At 42.8% G+C, this 18300-nt stretch overlaps 1 protein-coding gene across 1 annotated transcript in view; it reads right to left on the reverse strand.

Moving 5' to 3' along the window:
• The window catches only part of SNRNP200 (small nuclear ribonucleoprotein U5 subunit 200), a 67998-nt gene that overhangs the window by 25772 nt on the left and 23926 nt on the right, over positions 1-18300 (reverse strand). The window contains exons 21-29 of the mRNA XM_077469531.1: positions 17643-17840; positions 17389-17541; positions 17140-17220; positions 16980-17063; positions 15829-15935; positions 15636-15754; positions 12087-12241; positions 8432-8621; positions 7625-7798 (exon numbers count right to left, since the gene is read on the reverse strand). Coding sequence (XP_077325657.1) covers positions 7625-7798; positions 8432-8621; positions 12087-12241; positions 15636-15754; positions 15829-15935; positions 16980-17063; positions 17140-17220; positions 17389-17541; positions 17643-17840 — 1261 coding nt within the window. The remainder of the gene's footprint in view (positions 1-7624; positions 7799-8431; positions 8622-12086; positions 12242-15635; positions 15755-15828; positions 15936-16979; positions 17064-17139; positions 17221-17388; positions 17542-17642; positions 17841-18300) is intronic.

Below are 18300 nucleotides of genomic sequence, written 5' to 3' on the forward strand. Positions count from 1 at the left end.
ACCAAAATTTAGTGTGGTCTCCGTAAGCTACACCATAGGATTCAAGAAAAAAAGCAGAGGAAAAGAAGATCCTCTAAAAAGAGCTATGGGTGGACCAGGCTGCTTGGAAAAAAACACTATTGCACAAATTACAAAACAGTAGAAACCCATCACAAATACCCAGGGTAATTAAAAAATGAAGACAATGTTGTCTAAATAAAAACAACTACGTCACATATAGCACATATGTACATCAGATACTCAATATAGAGCTCCCTAATAAAGTGCAGATAATTACTAATGATTAGCTCACGGATCCCAGTGAGCATCACCATTAATATAATCAGTGTGCTCAGCAGTTATTAGTGCTCAAGAAGCACCCCAACTGGGGGATACACAGGGTAATGATAAAATTATCTGTACACTTGAGGTCCCTGGAATAATGTACCACTGATTAGCTTGAAGATATTTGTAATAACTGTTAAGTCCTATATAGGTGGCATATAGCCTCTGATCAGTGAACAGTCCAGGTGATCAGTCATTAATAAGAGCAAATAATTAAATACTGAAGGTACAGTCCTGGAAAATAGGCAGCTGAGGTTCAAATCAGAACAGGCATGGTATTGACAGAATTAGAGCAGAATCACATGGACCACTGGTCCGCTCACCCAGCCGTAGTACACAGGGGACGTAGATGCTCAGGCAGATGGATTCACCCTTCCATGTCCCCTCAACCACAGGCATCTATCCATGCTAACCACACTTTGTCAAATATACCCAGGCATTACCTGCTCTCTTAAGTTTGTACATGGGTAGTACTGAGTCGACCGCCTTTTTCCAGGATTCGTGGGTGGGTTGGCTGACTTCCAGTGCAGCATTATCTCCCTTCCGGCATAAAACAGGGAGAAGGTAATGCATAGTTTGTTATATCTATCCCCCTCAACCTCCTACAGATATAGCTCAGCAAGAGCACCATAGGCTCCGCTGGTATCCATGCCCCGCTCAGGTCACTCAACATCCCAGCCACCTCCTCCCAGTAAGTCCGGAGCTTGGGGTGGGACCAGACCATATGCCAGAATGTCCAAACATTCTTACATATAGGGCAATAGGGGTCTATGCGGGGTGTAGTATGCCCTGTGTATGAACTCAAGTTGGATGAATCTGTCTTTAGCCGCCATCATAAAAGGAATGAAGGTAGATATGCAGTATGATATGATTTAAAGTGTTAATCCCCCATCTGGCCAAAAGAGAGGGATACAGGATGTCGTATAGGTGAGGTAGTCAAGGGTTCCCCCAGAGTGGAGTGTGTGGGAACACAAGGGTTCGGTTTGCTATATACCGCCCTGGCATCTTGCCAGACCCGGATTGTTGTCTTCATGGGGGCACCCAGGAGTGGGGAGCTTTTTCCCCCTAAAAAACAGGTTACTCAATGGCACATAGGACCCCAGAATAGCAGCCTCCAGTCTTGCCGCCGGATTCTGTTTGGGTTGGGCGAACCACCATCGCACTGTGACAAGGATGACCGCCCAGTAGCATAAGAGGAAGTTGGGTAGCACCAATCCTCCTCCCGATAAGTGGAGGTATAGTATACGCTTTGGCACTCTGGGTGGCCTCCCAGCCCAAATAAATCATGTCAGTATTTCCTCCAGGCGCCTGAAGGCGGCTCTAGGTATGCGACGGGGTGTTACGGAAAAAATGCAGGAATATCATTTTAAGATGAACTCTGCCCCAGTGAGTGAGTTGGGATAAGAGGGGTTGCATGCATGTTCTTCTCTATAAATTCCCCTGTTGTGCCACTGATCTTAATACCAAAGTAGGTGAATTCCTCAACCTACTAGAGGGGGATACCTGTATCTAGTCTTGGGACGGAGGGGTTTAGTGTGAACAGGTCCGACTTGCCCCAGTTTATGCGAATTCCAGAGAATCGGCCAAACCTTTCGAATAAGTCCAATGCCTTCCCCAGTGACCGCGATGCATCCGCAAGGAAGAGCAGGGTGTGGTCCAAATATAGGGACACCTTCTCCTCCACCATGCTTTTCACCCCCAGTCTCAGCCCTCAAAGCAATGGCCAAGGGTTCCACCGCCAGGACAAACAGCCCCGGTGATAGAGGGCATCCCTGGTGTGTTCCTCACCCCAAAGGGAATGTGTCTGAAAGGCTACCATAAGTGCGGACCCTGGCTCTCAGGTTGGTGTAGAGCATTCGCAGCCAAGTCATAAACCAAGAGCTAAATCCAAACCTTGAGAGGACCCCCACAGAAATCCCCACTGCACTGAGTGAAAGGCCTTTTCAGCGTTGAGTGAAGCCACCACACCTGCCGACTCTGAATGTGCCCTGGCCATATGTGTGAAAAGTCTTCTAATATTAATTTCCCAGGCATGAACCCAGTTTGGTCCGGGTGAGTGATTTACATATTAAATCTACAAAAATTCCTCCTATATACAAGCATCACTGAATGAAGCTCTTTCTTGACCTCGTCAAAGATGATCTTAATAAAATTGATTAGTCAAGACCGGGCCCAGATAACTTATCCAGTGAAGAACGGAAAGCACTGTTTGAGTTGAGGAAAAAGCAGGGGACCCAATAGTCAAGAGCAGTGATAAAGGGGGGTAACGTGGTTTTGTTTTCAGGTGATTTATATGAAAGAGGTTTTCCCAACAGCTGGGTGATACTTCCACCTATAAAAAAAACTGTCACAAAACCCCTTTCCTGCTCTGGCTGCTAAGGTTAATCAACAATTATTTTCTTACCCATGAAGCAAACTTATTTAACAAGAAATAATGGGACTACTTGAGGGTGGGTGAATATATAACAATCCTACCTTCTACACAATCCCGAAATTCCACAATCCCTCACAAATCCACCCGGCAGACCCATCATTTCGGCGATGAAGGGTCCTTTGGAGAGAGTGGGCAGATGTGGATGGATTTATCAAAAACCTGGTCACCCCTTTGCCATCCTATGCCATGTACTTACCAGATTGCAGGACTTTGAGATCTCTCCTGGGGCCCTACTTGTGGGGATCAACATGGAATCTTTATACACACATTGATAACCCACGACTGGGGCCTCAGGGCTGTCTCCTTTCTGGAGGCAGCATATTCTAATTTTCTCAGCACAAGACAAGTTAATTTTGGAACTCTTGGAGCTACCCTTAACCAATAACTACCTTATTTCCAGTTCCTAGAGGGGTTCTAGCAACAGATCAGAGGCACGGCTATGGGAGCACCCTGGGCTCCATCATATGCATGCCTCCATGAACTGGAGATGGTCTATCAGATGCCAATGTACCTCAGCGGGGGAACTTATTTGGCTGAGGTACATTAATGACATCTTTTTGGTGTGGCTGGGTGGCCAGGAGTAACTCCACGAGTTTCTCTCTGCCCTTAATAAAAATGATAGGAATATCAGATTAACCCATGTGGGACTCCCAGACAATTTCCTTTTTTTTATAGTTGCCAACAGAACAGCCACCAGTACTTTCAGAAAACCGACTGCAGCAAATACGTTGCTTCAGGCTTCTAGTCACCACCCTGATCATTTGATTAGGGGAATTCCAGTGGGCCAGTTCCTGCAACTTCGCAGGAACTGCTCCAGTGATGTTGATTTCCACAGGAAGGCAGCGGAGATGCTTGCTAGATTCAAAGATCGAGGCTACCCTCAGAAGGTACGAAAAGAGCACCTAAAGGCCTGGAAGAAGAATGGGGAGACTTTTTGACTAGCTAGCAGGGTACCCAAAAAACATTATCCAAAAAAAATAAAAAAAAATAAAAAACACCCTTAAGGATAATCACTACCTATAGGGCACAATGGGACCAAGTTAAAAATATTCTTCAAAAGCATTGGGGAATACTTTCAAAATCCCCAACATTAACTGATATTGTGGGACATTCTAGTCCACTGAATATTCCAGGAGGAAAAACAGCTAACTGGTTGACTGTCCTACCCTCCCTAAAGGGGATGTATGCATGCGGACACTGTCAGACGTGTGGGTTTGTGGGAAAAAACAGCAGTTTTCACCAATGCGAATCGGAATTTTAATTTTTGCATTAATACATTTATCAATTGTGCAACTTCCAGAGTGATCTGCATGCTGGAATGTCCATGCAAAAATACTATATTGGTAAAACCAAGAGATAACTTTGAATTTGCATTGGGGAACACTTGGAGTAAAAGGAATTCAACCAAGGATAACAAAAAAAAGAAAGAAGATATGTCCCCATAGATTCCCATGGAAGCAGCAGGGCGGGCATCAGTATTAAGGGGATTCACACCCTAAATTTGCCATCACGCAGAGGTGATTTTGATACCATTCTACTGCAGAAGGAAAAAAAATTTGGATATTCAGACTTAAAACCGCTTGCACCTCTAGGCTTGAATACAGAATGCAGTTTTCAGCCTTACCTGGAACGATTGAGATAGCTGAAAACGTTTTGTTTCTCAAAATAAGATGTACACATCTTCCAAGCACATAGTTTGCTGTGGTGTCAGAAACTAACTATGGGCTTTTTTTCCTCGGTGCCTGGTACAACGGACAGCGCTATACAGCGTACAGAACTCTCAACCGAGACACTCAGATCAATTGATAGCAGTAGACTACTCCAGCTGCTAAAGCCCCATACAGTGTACAACTCCTTGTCACTTGTGGACTTCTATGGAGACATCAGGACATCTGCCCGGGCATCTACGTCCCCTGTGTACTATGGCTGGGTGAGCGGACCAGTGGTCCATGTGATTCTGCTCTACTTCTGTCAATACCATGCCTGTTCTGATTTGAACCTCAGCTGCCTATTTTCCAGGACTGTACCTTCAGTATTTAATTATTTGGTCTTATTAATGACTGTTCACTAACTGGTGGCTATGTGTCACCGTTTATAAAGGACTAAACAGTTTTGTTTTTTGTCCATTCTTCTTATAAAAACCTGTCTTGAGGCAAGGAAGTCAGATTGGTTAGTCACTTTCTGCAGTGATTTTTCAGAATTTTATACCGATGATGCAGTAGTTTGAATGAGAACATTGCCTGTGTTCTAGTTCAACTCCAACATATAGCCCAGACTCGCTCTCTGGAATCCATGCTTCTCTCCCTTGATATAAATAAGGCCTTTGACTCCTTATCCTGGCCCTATCTCATGTCTGTCCTACGGCATTATGGATTCGGGACTTCCTTTATGGCTTGGATGTCTGCCCTATATGATTCCCCTCGAGCAAAAGTTAAATATTATGGATTTGAATCCCCCATGTTTAATGTCAGCAGGGGAACCCGTCAGGGGTGTCCACTGTCTCCCCTTCTTTTTGTGTTGGCACTGGAACCCCTGGCGGAAGCAATCAGAGCTCATCCAGATATCAAGGGCATAGAAATAGCAGGTCTCCCCCACAAGATTTCCTTATTTGCAGACGACATTCTTCTTTCTGTCACCTCTCCTAGAACTTCCCTGCCAAATTTACACGCATTGTTGCAAACCTTTGCGTCTCTCTCAGGACTCCAGATTAACTCATCTAAATCGAAGGCATTGTCGACTAACCTCTCTGCGGAGTTACTGAGGGACTTGCAATCGGCCTTTCCTTACCAGTGGGTCTCCTCCTTGCCTTATTTGGGAATCCATCTCACATCAACATATCAGGCTTTATATCAGGCGAATCATCCACCATTATTCACGAAATTAACAGATATGTTGTCGGCGTGGTCCTCTTTGCCTCTTTCGTGGTTTGGGAGAATAACGGCCGTCAGAATGGCGTACCTTCCGAAGCTACTTTACTATTTTAGGGTTCTCCCCGTCCCGATTCCCTCCCACGTCCTCAATACCCACCAGCGTAGGATCCTGCAATTTATCTGGGGATCGTCTCGCCCCCGTATTAATAAACAAATCCTGTTCGCCAGCAGACGTGATGGGGGCCTCTCGGTCCCGAATATAAGAGACTACTATGTAGCTGCCACCATTGCTCCGCTCTCTCACCTCCATGAGACGTATCAACTCCCGCTATGGGCGGCTATTGATCTGCTTGAGACTGACCCCATCCCAATCTCTTCATTACCATGGCTCCCACCTGTACATCGCCCTAAGATAACGGGGCCTTGTATGATTCATACGCTGCGAGTTTGGGACTCGGTGAAGTACTTGGCGGGACTGGCTTCCCCCCCCCATCTCCCACTGTTGCGGCTTTTGCGTTGCCCGCTTTTCCCTCCGGGTCTTGATCACCCAGCGCAATTCAAGTGGTGGACCATTAATGGATTTGGCGACGTACATTCCTTGCTTACTCCCACTAGGATTTTAACATATAATGTTCTGCGCTCGTCGCATGACCTGCCGCTACGAGAATATTACAGATATCTGCAGATCCGTCATTTCCTCCAGAGTCTCCTTAGATCGCAGGACGCCCCTTACAGGTTGACACCGTTTGAGAGCATCTGCAGATCCAGGCCCCATTCTCCTGGTCTGATATCTATGATTTACTCAGCTCTGATCTCTAAGAGGAGACCTCCAGTGCGGACTTATCATCTGCAATGGGAGAGGGAGTTTGGGAGGAAGCTGGATCCGGAGGACTGGCGGGCAATGACCCTACCCATATCCAAATGCTCACGCAACGTAGTAATTCTGGAAAATGCATATAAGGTGTTATACCGGTGGTATTACACCCCGGTGCGCCTGGCTCGCTTTGCCCCATCCTATTCCCCTCTTTGTTTCAGGGAGTGTGCACAAGAGGGCACTATGGCCCATATTTGGTGGACGTGCCCGCGGGTGTGCAGACTATGGGTCAGGGTGTATGCATTGCTCCGTAGCCTGCTTCGAGTAAATCTTAAAAGGGATCCGTTTGAGGCGCTCCTTGGCAAACCAATCAATGCGCTATTGCGCCCAGAACGCCAATTGGCGCAACATCTTTTTACTGCAGCTAAATTGACAATAGCCAGAGCATGGAGAACCCCAGCCCTGAGCTTCGAGGTAGTTAAGAATCGGCTAAATGAGGTTATGGTCAACGAAAAATTGTCTTCTGTTCTGACACTCATGCCAAGTTTCTGCGTGTCTGGCAGCCCTGGATCGCGTATCATTATTCTCCTAGATTCGATGTCGCTATATTGTCATTGTAAGAATCGGCTGTGCATACCCTGTGAGCCCAATCTCTTCCCCCCCTCCCCTCTCTCTTCCTCAACCTCCCCCTCTTTTTTTCTTCTCTTTCTTTCTTTGCTCTTTCCAATTTACAGTAGATGGTTACTATGGGCTGTCAAAGTATTGAACGACAAGCTTCTGTTGCAGTCATGTGAACACCCGGGTCCACCCGGACACAGAAAATGTTGGCATCGTTTGGGCAACAGCCTGCTTTACTTAATATTATACTGTGAAACACCTGAACTGTGATTTGTTTGAAAGCCTATTGTATTCGAATGCACTTAATAATAATAAAAACTTTTGTAAAAGAGAACATTGCCTGTGTTCAGCTACGTTTGTAACAATATTTCCGTCCAAGTCAATCATCTGAAATGTATTAAAGCTTCAGGTCTATGCTGATGAAAATTCCAATATACACTTTGATGATTTTAAAAAATGGAATGCAAATAAATCTCAACATACACAAAAGCAACAAAGTTCCGAAAAAGATTCTGTAAATTACACTGGTTTGTAACAGCCAATTCTGTATTTGAAATCACTAACCTTGGGTTTGTATGGGGTTAAAAAATGGGAATTTGTCTTGATAAAGGCTCTCAAATGCACTGTTTCTCAAAGCAGAGACAGGCAGGGGCTGAAGGTCCAGTAGTTCTGTTGGTGGTGGGTATTTCTCAGGCAGGATCAAGTGGCGGAATGAGACCGGCAGTTGTGTCTCACAGGCTTAAACACGAGAAGAGAGAAGGAGCGAGAGAGAGAGAGAGAGAGAGAGAGAGAGAGAGAGAGAGAGAGAGAGAGAGACAGAGAATATCAATTTCAGCTGCATCTTTAGGACAGAGAATACCAGCATATACCACGCTAATCCCAAACAATCATTCCAGAGCTATACTATAATGTTTACAGCAGAAACTAAAATAACCACCTTCCGCTCAGCTTGTTATAATATGGCTGAGCGAGAGCACCATTATCCAGAGTGGACATCTATTGTGATTGATCACATGGTAAAAGGACCAAAGAAAATCCTGATCCCCTTCCCAGAGCAGTACTGTGTCACTACGGTAGTGCTCTAGTGTGAAAAAATATGTAATTACATTTTCCAAAAAATAAAATAAAAAACGTGACAAAAATGTACAAAAAAAAAAAAAAAATAAACTCACCATGCCTTTCAATAAAGAACGTTGTTGAGTGTCTACTTTCCAAAAAGGGGTAATTTCTACTCAAATGCAATAGACCATCAGTACATCAGGAATGTGAATATATATATATATATATATATCCTTTGGGTTTTTTCAGTATTTACTGTGCAACTGCATCAGATATAATAAGGTATTAGAAAGTATTGATGGGAACACTTACATAGCCAGCGGTCTGACACAACTCGGATAAAGTATTGTGGAGGAAGCGGCTCAAACACTGGCACAAAGAATGTAACAAGATGCTCGTCCTGGGCATATTTAGCTTTGAGAAGAAAATACTCATGATGCAGAATCACTTCACTGTCAACATCTTCCACCAGAATCCAGAAAGCTTCAGAAGACCCATGAACCTAAAAACATTCAAGAAAATTAAGGAGCTTATCATAATTCTCAATTACATAAATTCATTAAAAATATTATCTCATGCAATGGCAGCACCATAAGTTGCCTGTATATACCATGTTTTTATGCCAAATTAAGTTCTTGATCGTGACAAAGGCATTTAAAACCAGGGCAATGGCCATGTGCAAACAGCCATTTTTCTCTAAGCAGAATAAACATAGCACTAGCTTCCACACTGCAAAGTGCCCTAGACACATATAATGCCCACACGGGGAGGTAGGATTTAAGTACTCTTAACCACGTGCCTACTGGGCACTTTCAATTTTCAACTTTCAGTGCTTTTTGCACTTTGAAAGAATTGCGCGGTCATGTAACACTACACACCATATTAAATAATTTTTTCACACAAATAGAGCTTTCTTTGGTGGTATTTAATCACCACTGGGCTTTTAAATTTTTTTGTTAAACAAAAAAAAAAAAAAAAATCAATGATAAATCGGGACACGGATGATCAGTGCCCCAATTATAAAAGTGTAGATGTCCCCTTTCACACTTGCTGGTTACCGGCTCCTTCCTCTACTCACGCAAGGAATGCCGAAAGCTGGAAAGTGTGTTTACATTGTGATCAGCTGCGATTGGACACAGCTGATCACGGGTAAAGAGCCACTGCGATTGGCTCTTTACCACAATCAGAGTGCACAACAGCGGGCATGATTTTGGGAGGACGTCAATAGACACACTCCTAGAATTAGACAACCAGGCTGTAGCTGGTATTGGGCTATAGCGCAATTGGCACGTGGTTAAGCGTCAGCTTCAGGAAAAGTTGACACTTACCATAATGGTTTTAGGTGCTTGTGCAAGGGTGCACTAGTATTTAATTTAGCAAAAAAGTATGCAGAAGGTACTTTATTATTGCATGATCCTTGTTTATCATACAGTGATGACAATTTCACCGCAAGACTGGGTTCACACAGTTGAGCTGCGGTAATGGTCACATTCCTCATGTTTTGCACTTTGATGTGCTGTGGTACCAAATATTTTTTTTAAAGTTTAAATAGGATTTACAGCAAAAAATAAAAAGACTATTACATAACTATACATTTCCAGTCATTACTAGAGGTCACACAAGTATAAAATTCTGTCGAAACAACTATGATTCTGCACATTTCACATACGGTTTAGCATCTTAACATAGATATACATGTACACCTGTTTAACCGCTTCAGAACCGCGCTATAGCCAAATGACTACAGCGCGGACCTACTTTGCTCAAGCGGCATGCAAGCACCCTGCAAATTTGCGTGCTGTGATCAAAAAGTCTATGAGACCTGCTTGATCACAGATCGGAGTAAGGGGTCGATCCCGACCCCCTAACACGTGATTAGCTGTCAGCCAATGACAGCTGATCGTGTGACTTAAACCTCTAGGCATAAAGAGTGCCCCTCTTTGTTGACCATAAAGTGAATAACTCAACACCAAGTTCACTATATGGCACCCTTATATATTTGTACATGTTGATCATATCCCCCCTTAATCTCCTCTGCTCACGAGAGAATAAATTCAGTTTCTGTAATCTTTCCTCATAGCTGAGCTCCTCCATGCCTCTTATTAGTTGCCCCCCTTCCTCACTTTCTCCAGTTCCCCAATATCATTTTTTAAAACTGGTGCCCAAAACTGAACTGCATATTTCAGATGAGGTCTTACTTATGATTTGAACAGGGGAAAAATGATCTTTCTCTGGAGTCCATACCTCAATACAAGAAATTACTTTGCTCCCTTTGGAATCCGCAGCTTGACATTGCATATTATTAAGCTTATGATCTACCAAAACCCCCAAATCCTTCTCCACTATGGATTCCCCCAGTTGTACATACCCTAGTATGTATGATGCATGCATATTCTTAGCCCCCAAGTGCATAACATTACAGTTATCAACATTAAACATTAAGTATTACCTTGGTAGGATGCAGACTAGAATACTGCAAATCATTGATATCACCTGTGATGTATTTCAGTTATTTTTCAAACCTGGCCTGTTAGTGGGTCCTGAAGACAGGAGTTGAGAGCCACTGCCCTAGTCTATCCAGGGAAATGACAAGAACTGTATATCACCAGCCAAGATCAAAGGGCCTTCAACTTCCAAATCACTCACCATAAAGAGCTCAAGCAAGGAATTTGAAAATAGTGGGGCATATAGCAATTAATCAGTGAATTGTTTGGTGATACGCATGAATATCCTCCTGACATAAGAGGAGAATGTGGAATGGTAGGAACAGGCTATTTTTCAACATTTCAGAGCTAAGATTTTTGAGCCTTGTGCATTTCTTGAAACAAGGAAAATGTTTGGATATAATCAAGCACAGAGGAGCGTAGGCGCCTACTATTCTTAACCGCCTGCCGACTGCTGCACGACGATGTACGTGTACGAGATGTGTATGTGTACGAGAATGGCACAGCTGTGCAAATGGGCGTATCTGTACGTCTGTCATCGCAGGCTAGCGGGCAGGAGCATGCCCGCGGCTTGATGTCGGCCGGTGGACCGAGATAATGGCACAGAGAGGCAGAATGGGTAGATGCCTATGTAAAAGAGGCATTTCACTATTCTGCCTGTTGATATGACAGGGATCTACTGCTCCCAGTGATGGGGAGCAATGATCTCTGTCATGTTCTAGTGAGGCCATCCCCCTACAGTTAGAAAAAACTGAGGGAACACATTTAAACCCCTTTCCTGCCAGTGACATTTATACAGTAATCAGTGGCTATTTTTAGCTATGATTACTATATAAATGTCAATTGTCCCAAAATAGTGTCAAAAGTGTCCGATCTGTCATCCGCAATGTCGCAATCATGATAAAAATTGCAGATCTCCGCCATTACTAATAATAAAAAAAAAAAAATGCTATAAATCTATCCTATTTTGTAGATGCTATAACTTTTGCACAAACCAATATACGCTTATTGCGATTTCTTTTACCAAAAATATGTAGAAGACATATGGGCCTAAACAGAGGAAGAATTTTTTTATATATATTTTGGGGGATATTTTAAAAAATATTGCTTTTTTTTTTCAAAATGGTCAGTCTTTTTTTGTTTATAGATCAAATACCACCAAAAGACAGCGGTATTTGTGGGAAAAAAAGGACCTCAATTTTGTTTGGGCGCAATTGTCAGTTGAAACGATGCAGTGCCATATGCAAACAAATGCTGCGGTCATTAAGGGGGTAAATTCTTCTGGGGCTAAGGTGGTTAATGTTACCCCAACAGATGTGCATTGCAGCACAGCACTATAAAACGTTGTGGTGCGCTACATATATAAAAAAAAAAAAAAAAAAAAAAAAAAACACTTTCCGGTGTGATGCAGTTTAATTAAATGAATAAACCATCTGCCTGTTAATGCAGTGCAGACATGTGAGCGCAAGATAAGTCTCCTTTAACACAGTGCATCATTAATCCTTTGTTAGTTTAAGGCTTACCTTGTCATCCCACTGGAAGTCAGGGGTAACTGTCAGCTCTACTTTTAGAGTGCTACGAGTGATGGGCTGCAAGTGCACCGATAAATCCAGCTTGGGGAATAAGTGAACATATTTATGGATGTTCTTTCCCATTTTTGGCATTCGGATCAGCTCACCTGTGGAAAACAAACCAAGCAATAAGGAATTGAAATATGCAAAAACTAACAAACTTTAAAAAGCCAAGTAAATATAATAACTACATAGACAGCTGTTGTGCACTAATTAGCTACAAAGTCTAAGTGAAATCAAACTAAACAAAATGTGAGGATAGTTGAATATAAAGGACTTGAGGATACCACTGAGGAAAGATGTAACTACCTATGTGATTGGGCCTCTTCAAACAACCCCCCCCCCCACCCCAGCAGTGACAGCCAAAGCAAAACCATTAAAAACCCTGTGTTTTGGTGTGTTTTCAGCTGCTTGGGAGATTAAAGTGCAGCCAAAAAAAAATTCTCACTCTGGGATGCTCCCCACAGCAAAATCCTCTTATTATACTCTATCTGCATAGCTATCCACCATTCCAGAGCCAACCTGATATTGGGAGTCAAATACATTGGCAAATCCAAGGGCTCCTGATGTTTGTTGCATAGTAACAGGATATAGAGCTGCAGGAGCATTAGAATAGAACTTGGCATAAGGGAAAACATTAAAAGTGGTAACTGCATGAAGGTCTAAACACAAGGACTTTGCAATGACTTCAGGGATTGCACCTGGGCTTGACGAGACAGGCATTTCTCCTGTGGGAGTAGTAACTTCACCTGTATCGAGGACCAAGCATAAAGTACCCCAGGTAAACACTTTGATAAACACCCTCAGGGCTATGGAAAGGCCGAAGGGTCAATGCCACAATTTAATAGTGGTGATACTCTACTGTAAATCATAGAAACCATTGGTGAGGTAGGAAAATAAAGATGTGTAGGCATACATCCTCGACATGCACAGACAGCACAGCAGGAAGTCCTCCTGTTGAAGCGAAGTAATCACCGATCAGGGTGGACCTATTGAAGCCTTTGAGGTTCAGAATAGGCAGGACATCTCTGTTTGGCTTTGAAAACAAAAACTGTTTGGGACAGAAGCAGCGAGACCTCTCCTCGTCCCAAGGGGTCATTGCACCTGTGTTGGCAAAGTCTATCCTAGAAAAACGCTCTTGCAGATCCAAGAGATACCCTTGAGTGTATAAAGCATGAGGAGAAACTCCAGCTTGCAAGTGTTCACCCTCAAAGAGCAGCCTCTTAATTTGTTTCTTACAGAGAAGTTCTGCTAACCAACATTTAAGCCATAGGATCCTTCCTATGACAGACAGTGCCCACTCAAAAAAATGCCTTTGGGGTCTTCCAAGGCAGCCATAAAGAAACTTAAGGCTCCTGGAAAGTCTTCCAGAAGGCAGAATATCCTGGGTCTGATTTTCTAGAACAGAGTATATGCGTCACCCAAATTTTAAAGGACCTAGCAAACTCAAAGCACAGGGCGCATAGCTGCTACCTATGCAAGAGGAGGCATCTTTAAAAAAACTGGGACCTCATCCGCGACTGTCAGGGTCTTAAATTGTTCCTTCATGTGGTACTGGTTTAGGTAGCTGTCATGACCCAAAACCAGCAGCTAAAGAATAAGAATATAGCAATAGTAACAAAACAGCATTAACCCCAATAAAAAAACAAATATATAGTATAATATATTGCAGGTTACCAACCCTTGGGGTCAATTTACCCACACTAGAAAACACACTCCACCACTATGAGACACAGAAAATAATTGTTTTCTATGTGTACTATTGCCACTGAAATTCAGCTGGGATCTGCACTGCAGTGATCTGGGGGAGATACCAGATATGGGCAAGGTTCACCGCTATTCTGCCTTTTCAGGGAGCCACTGCAGGGCAAACTTTGCAGGAGTCCTTCCTACATGATAAAGGGATTTGGGAATGCCCAATCAATCAAGACACAGGCACATTCAATCACCTACTGTGGCAATGCCCGAAGATAAAGGCATTCTGGACGCAAGTAGTGCAGGTACTACATGACACCATGGGCTCCCCCTAACACTACACCCTAAGCCATGCCTTCTGGGTAGGTTTCCAGAACCAGATATGGATAAGTTCACTAAAACATTCTTGAATGAAACTCTCTTTTCCACGAGAAAAGACATAGCCAGACTATGGATGAGGCCCAGCCCGCCAGAGCTCACTAACGGGATAGTAGAAGTGAATACTACTTTGCCCTATAAGAAACTCATATACTCCCACATAGGATGCCCCTTAAAGTACAAGATCTGGGATAGGTGGCTCCAGACTCCCGAAACCTGCGTTTATCGAGAAGCCAGTACACCATGAACCTTCAGCCCTCTAGCTTCATATGAAGAAACAGAGAGAAGAGATCATAAAAACATAATACACCTTGAAAAATGTATAACCTGACATAAATTGCAATGGTTAAAAGTGTCTCATGTTAATGTCTGTAATATCAAGGGTTGTTGCTGTGCGATAGCTAAGATACTGTATAAAACATACTTGACATTGGTCACAAGTGTTTTACATGTGTATTTTCTTTTTGTTCAATAAAAGAATCTGTTTCAATATAATAAAAAAGGTATTTGGGAACTTGACCCATTGTCACTCTCCCTTTGCCTGCATGAAACCATGGCTTGTCGAGGTTTAAACAGGCCTGTATACCCCAGAAGGAATTGACCCTTCAGGTGAGAGGAGTGTCAACCCAAGCAAAAACATCTGTGTTGCAAGTCCGCCCCAAAAACAAGACACGTGTGCCAATACTTGCTGTGCCTCAATAAGTATGTATCACAAGAACATCATTATGCAAGCCATACAAGAGCGCACATTCACACACCACCACTGCTATATGACACCCAATAGGAGGAAAAAACTGACATATATAATCTCCAAACCAAGGGGAAAACTGTCAAGGAGGAGCTGCCATAGCCCTATTATACACAGAGGCACTCACCAGTGAATGTTCCAGGGCATCAGACCCAAAATTTCACCCATCACAGCAGGCATTTAAGGACTTGACTTCCCTTCAGCAGGTCACAGGGTACCCAGTACATTAGAGCTCACTGCCCGCAGGATCCAGCATAAACTATAAGCCAACCACACTCTTGCATGTTGAGTCAGAGTACAGTCCCCCTCTTTGAGAGACAAAGAGGCCAAATCCATCACCCAGCGCAAAATGGAGGCTTAGCTGAGCTAAACGGGGTTATGCCTGGGCAGGGAGTACCGCCGTTTTTGCCCAGTCTTCATTTACCTGAAGGTGGCAGCATAACTCAAACAGTAATTAATATAATGTTCTCTTTGTCCTGTGATGTAAAATTAGGAAAAGGCTTAAGAGTGCTAGTGTTGGCCTTTACTGCTGAAAATATTACCCTGCCTGGCTGTCATGATTATCTGTCTAGAAAAGTACCAGGGGGTGGGAGACATGGGCAAACATTTTTAGCTATACCAAAAATCCCCTTTAATAGTTTAAGAAACTTGTACTATCAGGATGCACCACAACTGCTCACCTATTTCATTATGGTTGAGATCATATAAACGCTCAAAAGGGAAGTTTTTCTTTTCGATTTTCTTCACTACCTCCTCTGGCAGTTTCTTGAACTGGCGAAGAGGACACATGGACTGCCACCTATTAAGAAAGTTCAAAGTTTAGAATCGTGTATAGCTGACACAAAGAAAAAACTGAAAGACTATGGTTCTTACATTCTCTTATCGATCATCTTGCAAAGATTTAAAGTCTTGTCTGTGAGCTGTGCCCATCCTCTGTTTAATACGATTTCAAATATTGCACGCATGAGTCGACCTGCAGACTGAAGACAAAAATGCAGCAGCTTTAACCTCTGGTTGATAAACTGCAGTACAAAAACATCAGGGAAGACTTCAGAAAAGATTATTTTAATTAACTTTATCCTAACAGCCCCCCCCCCCCCCCCCATGTTACCTATAAACCATATAAACCAACTACTGACCTAAAATTAGAAAACAACATGGACCAGAAGTCGCAGCCTATACAGAGAGGCGCTCCTACTCTTTAAGCTGCATAGAGCTGTGCATGCATTGTCTTTCCTCCTTAGGCTCTAAAAGAGAGGCCATCTACCGGCAATCTTTAGGATTAAGGCCCACAGAGAAAAGGCTGTGCATATGCAGGAGTCAAAGCCATTTCACCTGTCAATGTGATGAGGGGGGATGGGGGGTGGGAGCAGAGCTCTAAGGTATAAGCCCTTTCAGTAGGTTGCACTGCAAGTTAAAGCATTATGGTATTGCTCCTCCACTTGTGAGCTTTACCCCACTGGCCAGGCAGTAAGACTATTCACACCTGAGCGTATAATTTTCAGGTGTTTTTTCAGAGTTTTGCAGCATTTTGTTTAAAGGCTGTTTCAAGGTTAAAAAGGTCACCAATGTAAAAGCAGTAAAACACCTGTAATCTGCCAAAAAAGAAGCTCATGTACTTTTTTGAGCTTCAGGTGACAAAACGCTCAGATGTGAACAGGTGCCATTGAAATGAATGGTATTTTGCTTGTTGGGTTTTTTGGAACTTTTGAGATGAGTGTTTAATGAGCTGAAAACGCTCAGGTGTGAATGCAGCCTTAGAGCGCAGTTTTAGCTTAGTGTCCTAGACTCATGGGGATAACTAGCTCCACAAGTGTTAATAAAAAGCTACAGGCACAAGTTCATACAAGCAACTTCATATAAAGTTTCCTTTTCAAGTATGTAGGAGATGAACCTAGGTCATGTAATATGCTTTCTTGTCCCTGTGAAACCTATTGCATGTCTGTGTTCTGGTGCATTTTGTAGTGTCAACAGTTATTTTTTTCCAAAAGACTAAAAAACAAGTGCAGAACTGCTTACAGTACCTGTGTGACATACACCATGTCTGCCATTAGAGCAAAACCTTCCAGTTTCAACTGTGAGATGAAGGCCTGGAGCAAGACATTGATCTGCAGAAAGAGGTAAAGGGAATTAGCTAGGAACATGCAGTTAATTTTCAAGGTTAGTAAGGAATGCTGCACATACCTTAGCACTTGGCTCCTCTATACTCTCCTTTACAGGTATTGGTACCCTTTCCAGCAGCTTCTGCAGCTCTAGCTTCTCTTCCTGCAAAACAGATAACATCTGTTATGGAAAGTGCATTACTCCAGGATGTAAAATATTTTTTCAATGCAAATACAAAGCACTGAGATGCGCTTACTTTCATTCCATGTATTTATTCATTACTTGCAATTGATATATTATGAGCCTTGCATATGACTCTCCTTTACTCACCTCTCTGACGGTGATATTCTTGAACTCAGAAGACAATGAAAAGACACGGAACAACTCAATCTCACTGAGAGTTGGCTTTAGGAGCTGATTATATGTCTGCATAGACTCATTGGTGATGTAGTAATGACTGGCAATACGGCCTAATTCAGTAACCTATAAAGTCAAAGCAGTTGCTGAGCTAGATTATGTTCCAAAATAAATGTGTTTGTTGAGACAATAAAATTGGCCACATAGGAATGTTTAAAAAATTATACCTGGAAATTGCCCATCTTCTTATCATACTTTAGCAAATTGTTCTTATCCAACATTAGAGCTGCTGTGTGGATCAAATCCAGCCGCCTTTGTTCCAATAAGGGATCAGATTTCAGATCATCGTGGGAAATTCCATACAGATTGGGTGAACGAAGCATTCGTATGTACAGGTAAGCGTAACCTAGCCAGTTCACAGCGTCCTACAAAAGACAGAGAATGTATAAAAGCATACATGCATTTTTTTCCTCCCATGTAAGAGAGTAATAATGTAAAGTAAACGAGGATCACGCAACACAGAATAAGAATCGAAGAACATCTTTAATGCTGCTCTGTTATGTCATTAAAAAAAGGTACCTACAAAAACAAAAAGACTTTTGCATGACCTGCCCATTTATACTGAGCTCAAGAACACAATATATGTCTTTAGCACCCCCCGATACCATCTGACCAAGGATGCTCAGGGAAACAATTGATAGATGCTCTAAGCTATTAGCTTGGGCGTTATAGGGGAATTTAATTATATACAGTTCTTAAAAGTGTCATAAAATGTTTTTTTTTTTTTTTTTCATTTGTATCATTGTCCAAATTCTTCCCCCCCAAAAATATCTCCATTCCCTTGCAGCAGAGAATTTTACAACCTACATCCCACGATGCAATGTC

This window comes from Lithobates pipiens, unplaced genomic scaffold, assembly GCF_037356315.1.
Source record: "Lithobates pipiens isolate NorthernLeopardFrog02 unplaced genomic scaffold, aLitPip1_a1.2 Scaffold_8, whole genome shotgun sequence".
Classification (NCBI taxonomy): Eukaryota; Metazoa; Chordata; class Amphibia; order Anura; family Ranidae; genus Lithobates; species Lithobates pipiens.